Source organism: Heliangelus exortis, chromosome W (genome assembly GCF_036169615.1).
Source record: "Heliangelus exortis chromosome W, bHelExo1.hap1, whole genome shotgun sequence".
NCBI lineage: Eukaryota > Metazoa > Chordata > Aves > Apodiformes > Trochilidae > Heliangelus > Heliangelus exortis.
In genome coordinates, this window is record NC_092453.1 from 11,547,498 (window position 1) to 11,565,255 (window position 17,758).

Here is a 17,758-nt window from a genome sequence, read left to right on the forward strand (position 1 = left end):
TGCAGACAGAAGATGGGATGTTTATGTATTTTTTCCCCCCCTTTTTGAAAATGGTACAGTAAAAAACTTGCCTTGGGGTTACTACCTCCTAGGCTGGAAAATACAACTTCATCTTTTCCTCTTTTGTTCTAACTTTTACACTTTATTTCATTCAGACTCAGAACTTCTGCTTACCCATAATCCAATTTTTTTATGTTTTTAGAAGTCTGGTGAAGCTGGTGACATGGTTGGAAACAACTCTTTGACCTGGTGTCTTCTCTAGGGACATCAGAGGAACTGAAGAGTTCTTGACCACCAGGTACCACCCTTTATTTTCTTTTCTCTTCCCAGCATCCCAAGCCCCAGTCCCAGCAGAGAGGAGGTGGCACGAGCGTAGCATGCAAAGTGCTGTCCAGAGGAAGGAGAAGGATTTTCAGGGAATGTTGGAATATCATAAAGAAGATGAACCACTCCTCATCCGAAACCTCATCACAGGTGAGGAACTTCTGTTCCTGTGCTTGGCTCCTTCTCCTCTTGCCTGGGACAGTTTGTAAAGTTGAGATCTCAAGATGGACAAATAGATCTCCTCCAATTGCTCCTTCCTGGGGCTGCATGTTTAGGATGGTGGAAATTTTGGGAGGGAAAAGAAGCCCAGCACTGAGCAGCCAGACCAGCAGGGGTATAAAATCCTTAGGAACAACAGAAAAAGTGAAAAAAAGGGGATGTGGTTTTTAGAGCAAGCAGGAACTTGCTGAGCTTGATCTTGTAATGGGGAGGGGATAGACCCCCAGGGGGGGTGTCCAGCAGTGGAATAAAGGTTGTTTGTTTTCTGAGATCTTTGATGGCAACTGCAGTGGATAATAAACTCAGGAGCTCTTTGACACTGGAAGGTCTGATCAGAATTGCTGCAGCATCCCCTTATTCAATGCTGCTAGAGAAGTCAGTGCTTCCTGGCCAAGGGGAAGTACTGACCATCACTCTCTAACCCCATCAGAGTCTAGTGAGGATGTAAAAAGTGCTCAAAAAAAGCAGTGCTAGCTCTTAGCTGGGATATTTGAACTGCCTCTTATCAGACCTCTAATCCCTTCAGAGGCTGCAAATTCCTTCAGCTAAAATTAGGAGTCTATCATGAGGGAAAGAGCAATTGAGTGAGCTGTGAATTCAGAGGGAGAGTTAAAACCTGTGGGACATAATCCTGAAAGCTTCAGGGAGTTTTTTTTAAGGTTACTTGTGGGCTGCTTGGGGCAGCCTTCCATGTGCTAAAAGACTTAGTGCCACTTGGGCATCCCTGAAGTGTAATCTCATAGGGTCACAGACTCCAGCACAGCTTGGGGACCTCTCCCCTGACATGATGCTGCAGCTCCTCAGCTTTGGCCAGCTCCAGCACTGTCCTGCACTTTGGTCTCTGCTTCTCTGGCCATCTGAAAAATCAGCTTCCCCAGGGCTAGGAGGAGAGGGGGTTGGGTGGCATCTCCAGCTCTGGTGTTGCTTAACTGGGCAGCTAGTGAATTTTAAACATTTTTTTTTTAATTTTGGATTAAAAAAAAAAAACCCAAACCATCTAGATCTCAAGCCCCAGACAGTGTCTGCTACAGTTCCCTGCCTTCCTGCCTACATCCTCTACATGTGCATCAGGCATGCAGATTACATCAATGATGACCAGAAAGTGCACTCTTTGCTCACCTCCACCATCAATGGGGTTAAGAAAGTCCTGAAGGTAGGTGCCAGTTTTCTTTTGTTGAGCTGGTGGAAGATGCTTATAACCATATCAAGGTGTGTGCTGTTCAGCTCTTGTGCTGACTTCCCAGGCACAGTCACTGTTACAGCTTTCACTTCTACAATCACAGAATCCCAGAATGGTTTGGGTTGGAAGGGACCTTATAGATCATCCATTCCCAACCCCTTTCCATGGGCAGGGACACCTCCCACCAGCCCAGGTTGCTCCAAGCCCCATCCAACCTGACCTGAGACACTGCCAGGGATGGGGCAGCCACAGCTTCTCTGGGAAACCTGGCACAGGGGCTCAGCACCCTCACACCAAAGAATTTCTGCCTAATATCTCATGTAAATCTCCCCTCTTTCAGCTTAAACTGTTTCCCCTTGTCCAAGTCCCTCCCCAGCTTTCCTGGAGCCCCTTCAGGCACTGGAAGGTGCTTTAAAGTCTCCCTGCAGCCTTCTCTTCTCCAGGCTGAACAACCCCAACTCTCTCAGCCTGGCTCCAGAGCTGCTCCAGCCCTCCCAGCATCTCCAGGGCCTCCTCTGGACTCACTCCAACAGCTCCATCTCCTTCTGGTGTTGGGAACCCCAGAACTGGACCCAGCACCCCCAGGGATAAATTTCTTCCTAAGATCCAATCTAAATCTCTCCTCTTTCAGATGGAAACTTTTCACCTTTGTTGTATCACTCCATGTCCCCATCAGAAGTCCCTCCCCAGCTTTCCTGGAGCCCCTTCAGGCACTGGAAGGTGTTCTAAGGTCTCCCTGCAGCCTTCTCTTCTCCAGGCTGAAGAACCCCAACTCTCTCAGCCTGTCTTCAGACCCTCTGATCTTTTTTGTCCTTTAAAGAACCAGGAGACTTATGATCCAAGCAAGGACATTTTTCACATGTGCAGATGAAAGGAACAATCTTTGCAGGGAGCTCTGGCTGATCCTGCCCATCTGCAGAGCACGAGCTCCCTGATAGAGGTGGAGAAACTCCAAATCACTTTGCCTTGTTGTGCCAGCATCCCCCTCTGAAGCCTCTGTGTCTGGGTCTCACATGTTTTATTTTTGTTCCTCCAGAAACACAGTGAAGATTTTGAGATGACCTCATTTTGGTTGGCCAACACCTGTCGCCTCCTGCACTGCCTGAAGCAGTACAGTGGGGATGTGGTAAGAAGCTCCTCACTCACCTTGACATTCCTCCAGGAAAGGGCCTCAGGTCTCCTAGCTCTGGTGGCTTCTTTCTGGCTAGGCCATGGGCTTGTAGATTTGGGAATTTGGATCTAACAGGAGACAGCTCCTGGAATTGTGGAATCTTCCAAGGCCATCTCCAACTGGATCAGGTTGCTCAGAGTCCCATCCAACCTCACCTGGAACAGTTCCAGGGATGGGGCATCTCCCACCTCTCTGGGAAACCTGGACCAGCATCTCACCACCCTCAACGTAAAACATTTCTTCCTTATATTTAGTCTCGATTAAACCAGAGGTTCATGGGACATTGCACCAAGACCAGACATTGGAGAACTGAAATCTTACAACACAAGACCCAATAGAATATTTTTAATTTTGTAGCCAACCATGCACTTTGGTTTGTCTGAACAGGGATTTGCCTCCTGATAGGCTGTTTTGAAGGCTTTTCCCCTGATTTTATTCCATCCCACAGCTTTTCATTAACCAAGATTTTTAGCCGGGCAAAACTTTTCCAAGGTTCTAAATATTTCTACTGATTTTTTTTTTTCCCTGTTCAAGTAGTTTAGAACTGAGAGAGCAAAAATGCTTAATCACAGTGTAAGGTTTGGGAAAGAAACCCTCTCATTTCCTGCCAGCTCATTAATATTTCATAAACTGCAGTAAGTTTTATTATAGCTGATCCCTTCTGACAAAATCAGATCATCACAGGCCTCTTAGAACATTCTGCCTTCCTTGTAGCCATATGCTCTGGGTCTTTAAAATTTTCAACAGAGCCAAATTAGGTTGTTTTTCATGTAGTCTCAATTTTTTTTTTCTTAGATATATTGAGCAATCAAGATTTAAGAATAAAGAACAAAAAAAAAACGTGGAATCAAATTGTCTATTCAGATCATTCCCAAGAGAATGATTTGGTGTGTAAAACCTCAGTGCAAGATTTAAATAGAGAAGAAAAATAATTGAGATCGTACTTCCTTATAGTTAAGCTCCCTCTTCTGCCTGGATAACAACATTACATTTAAAGAAATTCCTCCCCAGAAAACCAGCAGGGTGAAAAAAACCCACTTAAGAGTTACATTTAATCTTCTTTGCAATGATTTGCTGTGTTGAATGAACCAGATATTTGCACATTCAGTTGCTGATATGGTGCAGAAAACCAGAAAGGAAAAACCATTCTGAGCAGCTTCCAAAAGATCACAATTTTTGGTTGAAAAATCCAATGTGTTTTTAAGGAGCAGGGGTTAAAGGAAAATCCCAAACTCAATGCAGTCTTGCAGTTTAAGGAGCACAAACAACACTTTTATTAGTCAGGGGAAAAAAAAAATGAGAAAACCTGAAGCCAACTCAAATTTCACAAGCTGTATTTTTGTATTTTGCTAGTCAACAAACAACTAGAAAATAAAGAGCTCCCTGGCTCTCATTTGGACCCTGAATGGATAAGATCCTGTGAACAGGCAATTAAAGCTTCTGTGTTAATTACAAAGTTGAATTAATCCACATTTGCTTCTGTCAGCATTTCATGTCAGAGCCCAGAACTCAGGGCTCTATTTGCAGGATCAGCTGCTGCTTCAGCAAAAGGCCAGGAATAAATTCAATTACTTGGAGAGATTTCTTAACCTCAGGTAGCTGAAAATGTTGTCAAAGCACAGTGTTTGGTTATATTTTTTTTTTCCCTAATTTCTGATATCTTCAATCTCAAAAAATCTCCTTTCTCGTAAGTAACCAGAACTCACAGGGATAGACAAATGGCTAAAAAAAAGTTTCTCAGGGACTGAAAAGTCACCTTCTAGTTCATCAATATGTTAAAATCAATACAAATGTTGCTCCTTGCTAGAGATAAAAGGAAAAAAACTTCTCACTTAATGATACTTTTCTTCAAACAGCAGCTCTCTAGCAATAATTTATGACCAAAGGGCTGAGGAAATTAGAGGTAATTTATGAATCTTATCCATAAGAGTCTAAAAATGTCTTTTGGTAAAATCAGGCTGTATTCTACTCCAATTTTTTTTTTAATCTAGTGAATTTTCCTGGACTCTAAATAGGTGGGATAACAAAACTGGGTCTTCTAATCTAATTTCAGGGTTTCATGACACAAAACACAGCAAAGCAGAATGAGCACTGCCTGAAGAACTTTGACCTGACCGAGTACCGCCAGGTCCTCAGCCACCTCTCCATCCAGATCTACCAGCAGCTCATCAAGATAGCAGAGGCCATCCTCCAACCCATGATTGGTATGTTCACAGCATGGCAGCTCTTAGGAAGGTATTTCTTTGCCCATAAGTAGATACTCAGAATATTTGCCAGACCTTTGTGCTTTGCTCATGTGATTTCTTCTCAAAGGAACAGCCTGGATTAGCCACGAGGCAGATGTTGCCCCCCAAAAAAAGTCTTGGTTTGCAGCAGGTCCTTGTGGTAGTAGGAGTTGAGGTGGACAGAAATTAATAGGGATGTGAGGGGTTTGTTCCCACATGAAGGGGTTGGAGTGTGTCCAGCGCAATGGAGCTGGGGAAGGGTCTGGAGCAGAAGTCTGCCCAGGAGCAGCTGAGGGAGTTGGGGGTGTTGATCCTGGAGCAAAGGAGGCTGAGTGGAGAAGGAGCATTTCTTACCACTGACAAATTGATAGATGTTGGCTTTTTTAGCTCTTCTATTTTCTCTCCTTTTTTTCAGTATCTGCAGTGCTGGAAAATGAGAGTATCCAAGGACTTTCAGGTGTCAGACCCATGAGCTACAGGAATCGTTCCTCCAGCATGGCAAATGGGGACAGCTCCTACACCTTGGACTCAGTCATTCGCCAGCTCAACACCTTCCACAGCATCATGAGTGACCATGGGCTGGACCCAGAGATTGTACAGCAGGTCTTCAAGCAGCTCTTCTACATGATCAATGCTGTGGCTCTCAATAATCTCTTGCTGAGGAAGGATGTCTGCTCCTGGAGCACAGGAATGCAGCTGAGGTGGGATTTGGGGGGGGCTTTGGGCCTGGGTGTCCCTCCTGAAGGAAGTGATGTGAATTTTTCTAAATAGGTGGAAAATAGAATTTAATGGTGTAATTAATGGTGAACTGGATTCACCAGGACACCCATGCAGCCACAGACCCCTGCTGATTAACACTTGAGCAGGGCAGTTTGCTGGGTCCTGTGGGAATTAAAACAGTGGTGAGGCTGCCCCTGGAATTCTGGGGTCAGTTCTGGGCCCCTGAGGACAAGAAGGACATTGAGGGGTTGGAGTGTGTCCAGAGAAGGGCAAGGGAGCTGGGCAAAGGTCTGGAGCAGAAGTCTGCCCAGGAGCAGCTGAGGGAGCTGGGGGTGTTGATCCTGGAGCAAAGGAGGTTGAGGGGAGAGCTTCTGGCTCTCTGCAACCCCCTGAGAGGAGGTTGGAGCCAGGGGGTGTCGGGCTCTGCTCCCAAGGAACAAGGGATGGGAGAAGAGGAATTGACCTGGAGGTTTAGATTGGAGCTTGGGAACAATTTCTCCTTGGAAAGGGTTGTCAGGGCCTGGCCCAGGCTGCCCAGGGCAGGGCTGGAGTCCCCATCATTCCTGGAGGGATTTCAAAGCCCTGGAGATGTGGTGCTGAGGGCCATAGGGCAGGGGTGGCCTGGGTAGTGCTGGGTTAAGGGTTGGAGTTGATGATCTCCAAGGTTTTTTCCCAACCCCAAGGATTGTGTGACTCTCTGCAGACCCTGATGAGATCCCTCCAAGTGTAACTGTGCTCAGAGCCACTCCAGACCCAAGTGCAGAGGCTGCAGAGCTCAGGGTGGCACAGCAAGCTCAGGACCCCCATGGGGACAGGTGGCATCTCCTGACCCTACACTGACCCTTTAGGGGAGGTTTCAGTTGGAGCTGGGGAACAATTTCTCCCTGGAAAGGGTTGTCAGGGCCTGGAGTCCCCATCATTCCTGGAGGGATTTCAAAGCCCTGGAGATGTGGTGCTGAGGGCCATGGGGCAGTGGTGGCCTTGGCAGTGCTGGGTTAAGGGTTTGACTGGGTAATCTTCAAGCTCTTTTCCAACCCAAATGACTCCATGATTCTGCAGGTGGATCTGAAAGCCAAACCCCTCTGCTCTGTGAGGAGCCTCCTGTGAGCTGCAAGGCAGCAGCAGCAGCAGCACTCTTGGCTGCTGGGCTGGGATCAGGGGCCCAGACTCCCCATCATGCTGGAATAAGGATGGGAATTTGAAAGGACAGCCAGTCCAAACTTGCCAGAACGGGGTCATGAATATTTATCAGCCCTGTCATAAATCTGTCAACTTCCTTTTCACTGTAAATGGTTTAAACCTTCCCATTGCTCCCCTTTCCCCTTCCCTCAGCAGATCCTCTGCCTGCTCCCCTTCAACCTGGCAGTGGGTGCAGGTAAAGGCATTTATTGTGTTCACTTCTTTCAAACGTAATTGGGTACCTCACAGGATTTTGTTTGTATTTAGAAGCTCATTAAAGTCTTAATTTTAATTGACTTTTGAAACTTGAACATGTCTGCTGTAAAAAAGCACCTTCCTGGTGCTGTTCAGCTGTGACAGCTCAGCTGTGTCTAAGGTACATTTTCCTTTGAGGAATCCCAGAATCCCAGACTGGTTTGGGTTGGAAGGGACCTCAAAGATCATCCAGTTCCAACCTCCTGCCATGGGCAGGGACACCTCTCACCAGCCCAGGTTGCTCCAAGCCCCATCCAACCTGACCTGAGACACTGCCAGGGATGGGCCAGCCACAGCTTCTCTGGGAAACCTGGCACAGGGGCTCAGCATCCTCAAATTCAAGAATTTCTTCCCAATATCTCACCTCAATCTCCCCTGTTTAAATTTAAAGCCATTCCACTCATCCCATCCCTCCCTGCCCTTGTCCCAGGTCCCTCCCCAGCTTTCCTGGAGCCCCTTCAGGCACTGAAAGGTGCTCTAAGGTCTCCTTGCAGCCTTCTCTTCTCCAGGCCTAAGAACCCCAACTCTCTCAGCCTGGCTCCAGAGCTGCTCCAGCCCTCCCAGCATCTCCAGGGCCTCCTCTGGACTCACTCCAACAGCTCCATCTCCTTCTGGTGTTGGGGACCCTAGAACTGGACCCAGCACCCCAGGGGGGTCTCCCCAGAGTGGAGCAGAGGGGGACAATCCCCTCTCTCACCCTTCTGGGAGTGCAGTTGTTGAGTATTAAGCTTTGATCTGTTTGTCTGTTGCCACACTTATCACAAATATGCCTCAAAATCCACCTCTCCCATCACTGCTTGAATCCCAGAGAGGCTTTTTGAGATGCTACCTCTTCCCTCTCAGCTCACCTCTTATCTCTGCTGCTCTCCCAGGTTTAACATCAGCCAGCTGGAGGAATGGCTGCGTGGCAAGAACCTGCAGCAGAGTGGAGCAGCACAAACCTTGGAGCCCTTGATTCAGGCTGCTCAGCTTCTGCAGCTGAAAAAGAAAACCTTAGAAGATGCTGAGGCCATCTGCTCCTTGTGCACCTCCCTGACAACACAACAGGTGGGGAGCAGGGCAGGGATCACCCACGAGAGGCTGTGGATAATATAAGGGGTGGGAAAGGGTGGCATCCCAATGCCCACACTCTGCATGTCATTCCCACTGTGGGGTCAACTTGTCCTCTGCAGGAATGCTGTGAGGGATGGAGCCATGGCAGAGGTGGTCACCACAGTGGTTCCTCTCTTGAAGCAGAAGCTCCAGGAGAAATGTTCAAAGATGAAACCCAGCCCTGAGGTGTTCATAGTCTAAGTCAGACACTTAGAATTTTAAAGCCACCTATTGTCTTTTGCCAGGTTTTAACTTGGCTCAGGCTGCGGGATGCCCACCAAGGACTCAAATTTGAGAACTGCCCATCTAGGCTGGATGGATCCAACTTTAAACTTTGAGACTCCATTCCAGGAGGATATAAATTCTTTTTTTTTTTTGCTGCTGGACTGTCTGGCCTTGATTTGATAATGTCATAGGAAGGGAGAAACAAGAGGTGTGAGCTGTTCTCCAGTGGTTCTTGGAGATGCTGTCTCCATCTCCCCATCTTGAACATCTTGAGAGAAGCCAAGGGGTGGCAAGGGAGGGGCAGGAGTGAGGAAGCAACAGGAAAAGTGTTGTAGAGGTGACATCAGAAGGGGAGGTGGTCACCTGAATCTTCTTGTGTCACCATGTGCCAACCAACAGAAGTCCCAATATGAAAAGTAAAATTATTCAATTTTACTCCCAATCCACACTTGTTGCCTCAAGAAGTGACTTTGATGGGTCCATAGAGGTTTTTCATCATGCAAAGAAACACCTGGATCATGTTGTATTCTCATGCCTGTCTGTAATCCTGGGTTTTTTTCACCAGATTGTGAAGATACTGAACCTCTACACTCCTGTGAATGAGTTTGAAGAACGTGTGACAGTCGCTTTCATCCGAGACATCCAGGTAAAGGAAAGGCTTTCTAGTGGAGGAGAGAGTTTGCTGACACTTGGATTAAGTCATTCCTAGCTCAAGGATTTGGTAAATCCCTGAGTTTAGTGTTCTGTGGGCAGAAAGCTGCAGGGAGAACCAGGCTGTTACTCACAAAGAGCAACAAGCACTAACAAGAGTTAGTGAAGCCTTGGTGGAACAGAGTTCCTTCTGAGACACAAGGCAGAAACTGGCAATAAATTAAAGCCAGATAAATGGAAAGCAAACTTTTAATGCTTCCAAGGAGAAAATGGAAACCCAAAAGTGTTATGTTACTCCTGGGATACCTCTCTGTTGCGGCGAGCCTTCTCTCGGGGACTCGGTTCTTCTCCAGGGGTCTATCACCATCCCTCTCCTCAGGCATCTTCCTCTCTTCTGACTGATTCTGCTTCTGGGAGCATGCCTTTTATCTTGCCCTTCAGCCCCGCCCATTTCCGGCTGGGGCAGGCCCTAATTAGTGGGCACACCTGGGCTTAAGCTCCCAGTTCATTATTGGTGACACCTGAGGACCTGTGGTTCTCTCTACATTTCCCCCCTTTTTATTGTTTGTTGAAAAAAAAAATTTACAATTCATTTAAACATTTCAAATATTTCATTACTTTTTAAATATTTCATTTCACAATAATTTACGGCCTTACATTCTTAATAATTTACAAATATTTCATTTCACATAATAATTTACAAACATTTTTAAACATTTCATTATTTTCATTTTTTTGCTTTTTCAATTTTTCGTTTTTTTTGTTTTTTTTGTTTTTTTTTTTTTTTTTCCTCCTTTGCCTTTATGGAGGGAAAATTCAGGCTCTTACCAGCTTTTTTGCGCCGCTTTGGCCTTTGTTATCAGCAGGAGATGAGGTCTCATGAGCACCAGCTCAGCTTTCGCTGGTACTCGCCACCTCGGGATGCCTGGCCATGCAGAGGCTTCTCCGAGCATTCAGCACACCAGTCTTATCGCATGTCCCTAGGGCCCCGTTTCAGGACCGCACTGTCGCGTGTCCCTGGGGGCTCCATTTCAGGACCGCATCGCATGTCCCTGGGAGGCTCCGTTTCAGGACCGCACTATTGCGTGTCCCTGGGAGACTCCGTTTCAGGACCGCACTGACTTGATGCGCGCTCAGAGCTCCGCTTCAGCTTCAGCATTCCTTGGGTTTGAGTTCCACACGCCAACTTGCTGCGCCTTTCGAGCCTCATTCTCTCCTGCCTGGCTCGCCATACCGGGCTGTTGTATGTTGCCGTGCTGGGCTTCTATTCCGAGCTCTACACGCCGCCTTCAGCATTTAAGCCTGGCCTTGTGGAGCTTTTTTCGTGGTTGCGTTTTTTGGAGCTCTTTATAGAGCGTCCTGCACCACTGTAGTAGCTCTATCTGACGTGGTTGCGTATTTCAAAGCTCTTTATATCGCCTTCCGCATTTAAGCTAGGCTTTGTAGAGCTTCCCGCACCAACGTGGTCGTGTAGAGCTTCCTTTTTTACCTCAGCGTTCACGGCTTGCTCTTGTTGCCCGCATTCTCCACCAGATGTTGCGGCAAGCCTTCTCTCGGGGACTCGGTTCTTCTCCAGGGGTCTATCACCATCCCTCTCCTCAGGCATCTTCCTCTCTTCTGACTGATTCTGCTTCTGGGAGCATGCCTTTTATCTTGCCCTTCAGCCCCGCCCATTTCCGGCTGGGGCAGGCCCTAATTAGTGGGCACACCTGGGCTTAAGCTACCAGTTCATTATTGGTGACACCTGAGGACCTGTGGTTCTCTCTACACCTCTCTGTCAATCACAAGTGCTCTGCTGGTGTCAGGCAGTGCTGCTCTGGCTGTGCCAAGGGGGTGGTGGTGTTTCCTAGTCCTGTGTCTTCCTTGGTGGTCAGGTAGAAAACGTAGTCAGGTTCTTCTGAAGCAGTGTCCAAGCCTGTGTAGAACCTGCTGTAAATATTTGCTCAGAGGAAGGCTGCTGCAAAGAGAACAACATCATTCTGGCTGGTTTTTTGCAGTATCTCTGTGACACTGTTCTTCCTCAAAGCTTTGATGTTAAGCACCCTAAGGGCAAAGACAAGGCAACAACTGAACAGTTTTTCTTTTCCTAACCTCATAGATGCACTTGCAAGAACGAAATGACCCTCCACAGCTGCTCTTAGACTTCAAGCACATGTTCCCTGTGATGTTTCCCTTCAACCCATCCTCCATAACCATGGACTTGATTCACCTCCCTGCTTCTCTCAACTTGGAGTTTCTCAATAGAGTCTGAAGGAAGTCCAGTGAAGCCCACCCACCCAGAAACCTCCAGCAAAGAAAGAAAAATGGTGAAAGGAAATAAATATGGATCAAAGAGGTTTCTGGAAGAACCAATACACCAAAATAAATGGATGCTAAACTGTACAGTTAAAAAAGAGACAGATCTGTATGTGATTTTGGGGTTTTGGGGGGTAATTTGCAGCTCAGAAATAAGGATACTTGAAATGTAGATTTATTTTTTACTCTATCGTTTGCTGTTGCCATAGTTGAAAGCCCATAATCATCTCCCAGAGCCACTACCAGGGAAGAATGGTGAGTGGGAGACAACTTCCTTTGATCTTCAGTGGTGTTGATGAAGAAATAACAGTTAAATCAAAAGCAAAATCTGAGACACTGAGGCTGCCTTGAAGGACATATTATTTGTCTGATAGCTAGGTGGATTTGTATGTGTTCCTAACATGCAGTTCTGCCTCTTCTTCCTGTTGTCACAATAGTGAATTGAGAAAATAAATTGCAGAAGGTGCAGGTACTTATTTATCACACCCATTGGGGTAACAGGGCTTGGATGCTCTTTGTTGCCACTGATGTGGAATTGGCCACAGGTTCTGTGTTGGAGAAATGTTGTTGCTCCTCTTAACTACACCCAGTGCATCTGCTTCATGGGAATTCAAATAAATTGGCACTTTGGACTTGATTCTGTTCCCAAATTTCCAGTTAGTGACTTGCAAAGTTGTTTTGTCTTAGTGAAATCATTTCAAGACAAGGGAGTGCCTTGGGCCTCCTGCTTCTAGATGAGCATCTGATCCTGACTCTTGGCTTTTTCCTTTGCTTCTAAAAGTTAAAAACTTTCCTCCAGTGGCTGTTGAGGTTTATTTTACACCTCTTACATGGTGCAAAAACTCATGCCAAAAGACACACTAAGGCAGCCCAGTTGAAGGGTTCAGAGGGTTAATCCTAGCAGGAAAATTCTGCTCAATTCACCCAAAACTTTATCAGTCGTGCAAATGCAGGGCTTAGATAAATGGAGAATACCTTTAAAAAAAATAAAACAACAAAAAAAAGAAACAAACTTTTAAAACAAAAGGGAATGGATAAGCAATGAAATGTTTTAACTGAAAAAATGTGTGTTAGTAATGGAAGCCATTTCTTTAAGAGTGTTGTAGACAAAGAGTTTTGTGTTCAGCCTAAATGAGTAATTGCAATTAATTCAAAATCTGTGAAGATTTTTTTTGTCTTTTCAATCTAACATAAATTAAACCAAGCCAACCCTCTGACCTCAGGTAGATGCTAACAGGGGCATTGATTTTTCTCAGTGCCTCTTATGATGTATTGAATCTTCAGTTGCTGTGGAGCCACCAGGAAAGGGAGAAGGTGGTTCCTGAGGCTGAGTGATGCTGGGCCTCTGATGGTGGTGAGATTCTGCCTTAGCTCCACATGCCAAAACTTGGTGAGGACATCTGGCAGCAGCAAAAAAAAGCCCCACTCTTTCTACTATGAGTGTTTTGTCCTTTCCACTTCCATAAATTTTGTCTGTTGTGGTTCTTGAAGTCTCAACAATTCCACAATGATAAAAAAACCAAACCAAAAGAAAACACTTTTAGTGGGTGTAAACCATATCCAACCAGCAAATTTCTGACCAGGTCCCCTGTCTACTCAGAGTGTGAAGTCTCTTTAAGATACATTAAATCCCACCATGTTGCAATCCCCCCCCCTTTTTTTTTTAGAGGAGTGGGCTTTGATTTGAACATCATGTATATAATCAATGTATATACACATTGTAATAGTCCTGTATGTACTACATATGTATATTACACTCCCCAAAAGCACATTTTTAAAGAAAAGGGTGAGTGCTGTGAAGAACTCTATTGGTCTACCTGGGTGGGTCAGTACCTTGTTTCAGCTGGATAGGGCTGGGAGTGGGGAAGGACAGGCTGAAGGCTGTTCCCTAGGGAGAAGTTACTTTTCCCCTAACCATCACCCACCTAATCAGAGAAGAAAATTTATTGCTTAGCCAATACCAGCACTACCTCTAAATAAGTCCTGAAGTGTCTGCACCTACTGCAAATATTCAGTAGTGCCTTCATCTCCCCTTCATGTACAATAAGGACAAGGCCACCACTTGACTGCCTGTGCTCAGCCAGCCCACACTCTTCTGTCCCTTAGCTCCAATATTTTTATTTATTGTACCTACCTCTTTCCACCTTTTGCAAATGAATGTTGTTGGTTTGCTTTGCAATGCTCTGAATTGATTTTAATTGCATCTCCTCCCATATTTTTTTCCTCCCATGCTGCGTTAGACGTCCCAATTTAAAAACAGAATATTCAGAGCAGAATCCAATCTTTCTGGAAGGCTGTTTCTCTGAATTGATCTTAGGCCAGCAGTTTCCTCTCAGGCTCTTTCAGGTCTCTACCTCTTCCTGGTGTAAATTCTTCAGAGTACAATCCCAACAGATTGATTAAAGCCATATTTATCAGTCAGGCTACACGACAGAATCCTCTTGCACAACAATTTCGTTGCCAATCGCAATTTTGGGGAGAATGGTCTTTCACTGGTGATTTTAGGATCATAATTTATATGTACAACAACAAAACTCTCTGAAAAACTCTTGGTATGCATAGCTAGGAACTGGGATTTAATGTCTTGGTCTGTGATGATGTAGATTATCCACTAATACCCATCTGGAAGAGGACTTGGTGTGAAATAGCTTTCACCTGTGTTATTTTGTGTTAGCAGGTTTTAAAATTTGTGGGTTTATTGAACTGTAAATGTGGTTAAATTGCACTGCTCAAGCATGCTTTTTCTCTCCTGAGTTTGGCACTTTTTATTTCCTTTTTTATTTTAAAGAGGAAATCTCACCCAAAGCGTGGCTTTGATGAAAACTGGTGGTTTGCCAGAGCCCTGTCTTTTATTTTTTAAATATTGATTATTGTGTGCCTTGAGCTGTTACTAAGGTAACTGTCTTCTCCACCGCTGTTCCTCTGAAGCAAGCATTTAAAAAAAAAAATTTAAAAAGTGGGAATGTTTTTATTTTTTGTCATCAAAAGTTGTCTGGGGGCTGCTAAAATCGGGAAAAATCTCATTCAGGGGAGGTCTGCAAAAGCACTTTGAAGGGAAAAAAACCCAAAACAAAGCACTGACCCATACTGATTTTTGCATAGATAAGGAAAGCACTTTTGAAAAAAAGCACTATTGAAAAGAAATCATTAAAACAAAATCAAAACCTGAAAAACTAAACCATACAAAAGCCCCACTACTCCAAAGGCAGCACTTCAGAGGTGAGTTCAGGCATCTGCTGTCTGACCTACAAAAAGCATCCAGGACAATGTACACACTTCATTTTTCACCAAAAAAAGCTGCTTTGACTTTATTTTATTTTTATCTGATATTGGCATTTTGTAGCTGAGGTTGCTTATCTTTCAGCTGGTAAAGCTGCTGGAGTAATTGACTGTAGAAAAGAATCCAAAGCCTTGAGACTGAATTTTTGCAACCCCAAGTGCTAAACATTTTTTAACTGGTGCAGCTTCACTCTGCTGTGTCTAAAAAGATGAATTTGTGAGGAAACAGTAGCAAAAATGTGGGCATGTTGTAGAGTTTAAGCTTACATTCTGGCTAGCCTTGCTGATCTTGCAACTTCAACACTGAAATCACAAAATACTTGAAGTCTTTGCAATAATTTTTTTGCAAAAGATTGAGGTAACAAAGATGCACTTGAGACAATGAGTCACTTCCCTCCATTTTCAGAAAAAAACAACCAAAACAAAACCATGCAAATTGATTCTTCCAGACACTATTTAACTGAAAAAATCAGAATTTTGCCCGTGTATATAAAGACAACATAATTAAAATGAACTGCATGAACTTTTTCTTCCAACTTTGATTCCCATATAATACAGCCATAAATTAACTTTTTTCCCCCTGAAAGAAGTTCTAGCAATGTAGTCATTAAGTAAAACAATCCACAGGGCACATTCCCCTACAAATACAAAATTTATTTCAAAATTAATATGCCAGGGAACATAAACTTTCAAATTCAAGTTGAAAAAAATTTTTAAAATAATTAAATGTGCTGCTACAGTGCAATGTATTTTGTTGGGTTTTTTTGAGGAGGTTTGTGAAGCCTCATCACCTTAACAAGCAGAAGGTGTAGCTGCTCTCTAAGAAGTTGAATGATACACAAGAGTGAATACTGTAGGTGAAATACTACTGCTTATAAACTATTTTTTTTTCCATTTTGAACAAAGCTGTAAACTACACTCTTGTTTATAGGAAAATGCTTGTAATAGTCACTGTAATATTCAGCTGTGGATAAAGAAAAATTTGTGAAATAAACACTTTTGAAGAAACTGCAACTTTCTGCTCAAAAAGGGAAATGTAAGAAAACAAAACACCTTTTATTGTATAGATCAGAAACCCCTCCACGGGCACCCCCTTGTTGTGGGGAGGAGGTTGTGTGCCCTTGTGGGGTGGTGTGTTGGCATATTTCTCCCATGGCAGACAGGTCACTGCCTCAAAATGATCACCCTGCTACATGAGGATCAGCAGAGCCATGTCAGATCTGGTGATGAACTCTCTGAATCCTTCCCAATCATTACTGGTGTGAAACAAGGCTGAGTTCTCACACCCACCCTATTCACAACCTTCTTCAGCACAGTGCTCCAAAGAGCCACTGCAGCGAGACAAACCTCTTTTAGGGCACGGCGGTCCAAGGTCCAACCAGCTGTTCCAGCAGAAACTCACTAATAGTGCTCTGAGTCTATTACCCTCAGGGCTGACTAGCCTGGATCAATACCATTGCTCCAAAAGTAGCTAACCTCTTCCCTAGCTTCCTCAGCAGTGAGCTTTATTGGCCCCCCTAATCCTGCTCATGCGCAGTAGGGGCCCACTCTAATTAGGCACAGGTGGGCTTAACACAAGCTCATGCCCACTACCTGGCAATTAGTGGCACCTGGTTGCCTCATTTCACTACAGGCCACAGCAGAGCTGGATGAAGAAAATGGCAGTTACATCTGATATTGTACTGATATTCAGCCAAGACCCTAAATCACCAGGTCCCAGAGTTGCTTTTGCTCACCCAGAAGCTTTGCAGCACAGAACATCCTGCTTCCAGAGGCCTTTTTGGGCTGGAAGTCAGCTTGAAGACGACAGTTCTCTCCCCAGGAAGACTTCATCATCCCTACATCACCATAGGTGAATCAGAGCTTCAGTCAGTCCAGCAGGTCAGCTCTCTGGGATGCATTATTTCCTCAGACATCAAGATCCACGAAGAGACAGACAACAGATTAGCAAAGGCATTTGGAAAACTTCATAAAAGAGTCTGGAGCAATAAACACCTGAAAAAAAGTACAAAGATTGGTGTCTACAGAGCCATTCTACTGTCTACTCTTTTATATGGGTCTGAATCAGGGGTCATCTACCACCACCACCTGCAACTCCTTGAATGCTTCCATCAGTGCTGCCTCCATACAATCCTAAACATCCACTGGAATGACTCCATGACCAATGTCATTCTTCTTCTTCTGAAATCTTCATTTTCCAAGCCATGATTTCAGGAACACTTCAGTTTAAAAATTACAAAGTACTTTATGATCACAAATGAACAGTCTCAAAGTTTCTACTTAAGGACTGGAAGTTATGACTGAATTTCAGAGGTGTGTAGACTATTTCTGTGGATCCTCCCATCTTTTCCCGGAGTCCACTGAAGTTTTAATGCACTTAAATCATACCTCAGCGTGTGTTTTCAGCCACTAAAGCTTTGAAAGGAGGTTTGTGGATCCTCTGCACCCAGCTGGGAGGTTGCAATGGGCAGGGCAAGTGGAGAACACGTGGCAAGTTCTGCTCTTCTTCATGCAAGTCCAGAAAGCTAAAGCTTGGAAATAGAATCGATTTGGTTGAAAAAAAAACTGGGACTGTAAAGTGCAACTATTAACCCATCACTGCCAAGGCCACCACTGCCCCATGGCCCTCAGCACCACATCTCCAGGGCTTTGAAATCCCTTCAGGAATGATGGGGACTCCAGCCCTGCCCTGGGCAGCCTGGGCCAGGCCCTGACAACCCTTTCCAGGGAGAAATTCTTCCCAAGCTCCAATCTAAACCTCCAGCTCAATTCCTCTTCTCCCATCCCTTGTTCCTTGGGAGCAGAGCCCGACCCCCCCTGGCTCCAACCTCCTCTCAGCAGGTTGCAGAGAGCCAGAAGCTCTCCCCTCAGCCTCCTTTGCGCCATTCCCTTCTCTGGACACACTCCAACCCCTCAATGTCCTTCTTGTCCTCGGGGGCCCAG

The 17,758-nt window shown here is 45.1% G+C and overlaps 1 protein-coding gene and 1 long non-coding RNA gene across 2 annotated transcripts in view; one reads left to right on the forward strand and one right to left on the reverse strand.

Moving 5' to 3' along the window:
• The window catches only part of LOC139789309 (unconventional myosin-Vb-like), a 123,750-nt gene extending 110,569 nt beyond the window's left edge, over positions 1–13,181 (forward strand). The window contains exons 32-39 of the mRNA XM_071729828.1: positions 331–474; positions 1,545–1,696; positions 2,760–2,849; positions 4,948–5,098; positions 5,535–5,820; positions 8,146–8,320; positions 9,156–9,236; positions 11,340–13,181. Of these exons, the coding sequence (XP_071585929.1) occupies positions 331–474; positions 1,545–1,696; positions 2,760–2,849; positions 4,948–5,098; positions 5,535–5,820; positions 8,146–8,320; positions 9,156–9,236; positions 11,340–11,492 (1,232 nt within the window). The 3' untranslated portion in view covers positions 11,493–13,181. The remainder of the gene's footprint in view (positions 1–330; positions 475–1,544; positions 1,697–2,759; positions 2,850–4,947; positions 5,099–5,534; positions 5,821–8,145; positions 8,321–9,155; positions 9,237–11,339) is intronic.
• A 3,626-nt stretch (positions 13,182–16,807) lies between these two features.
• The window catches only part of LOC139789314 (uncharacterized), a 78,249-nt gene continuing 77,298 nt past the window's right edge, over positions 16,808–17,758 (reverse strand). Inside the window, exon 2 of the long non-coding RNA XR_011723137.1 lies at positions 16,808–17,380. This is a non-coding gene — a long non-coding RNA (uncharacterized lncRNA). The remainder of the gene's footprint in view (positions 17,381–17,758) is intronic.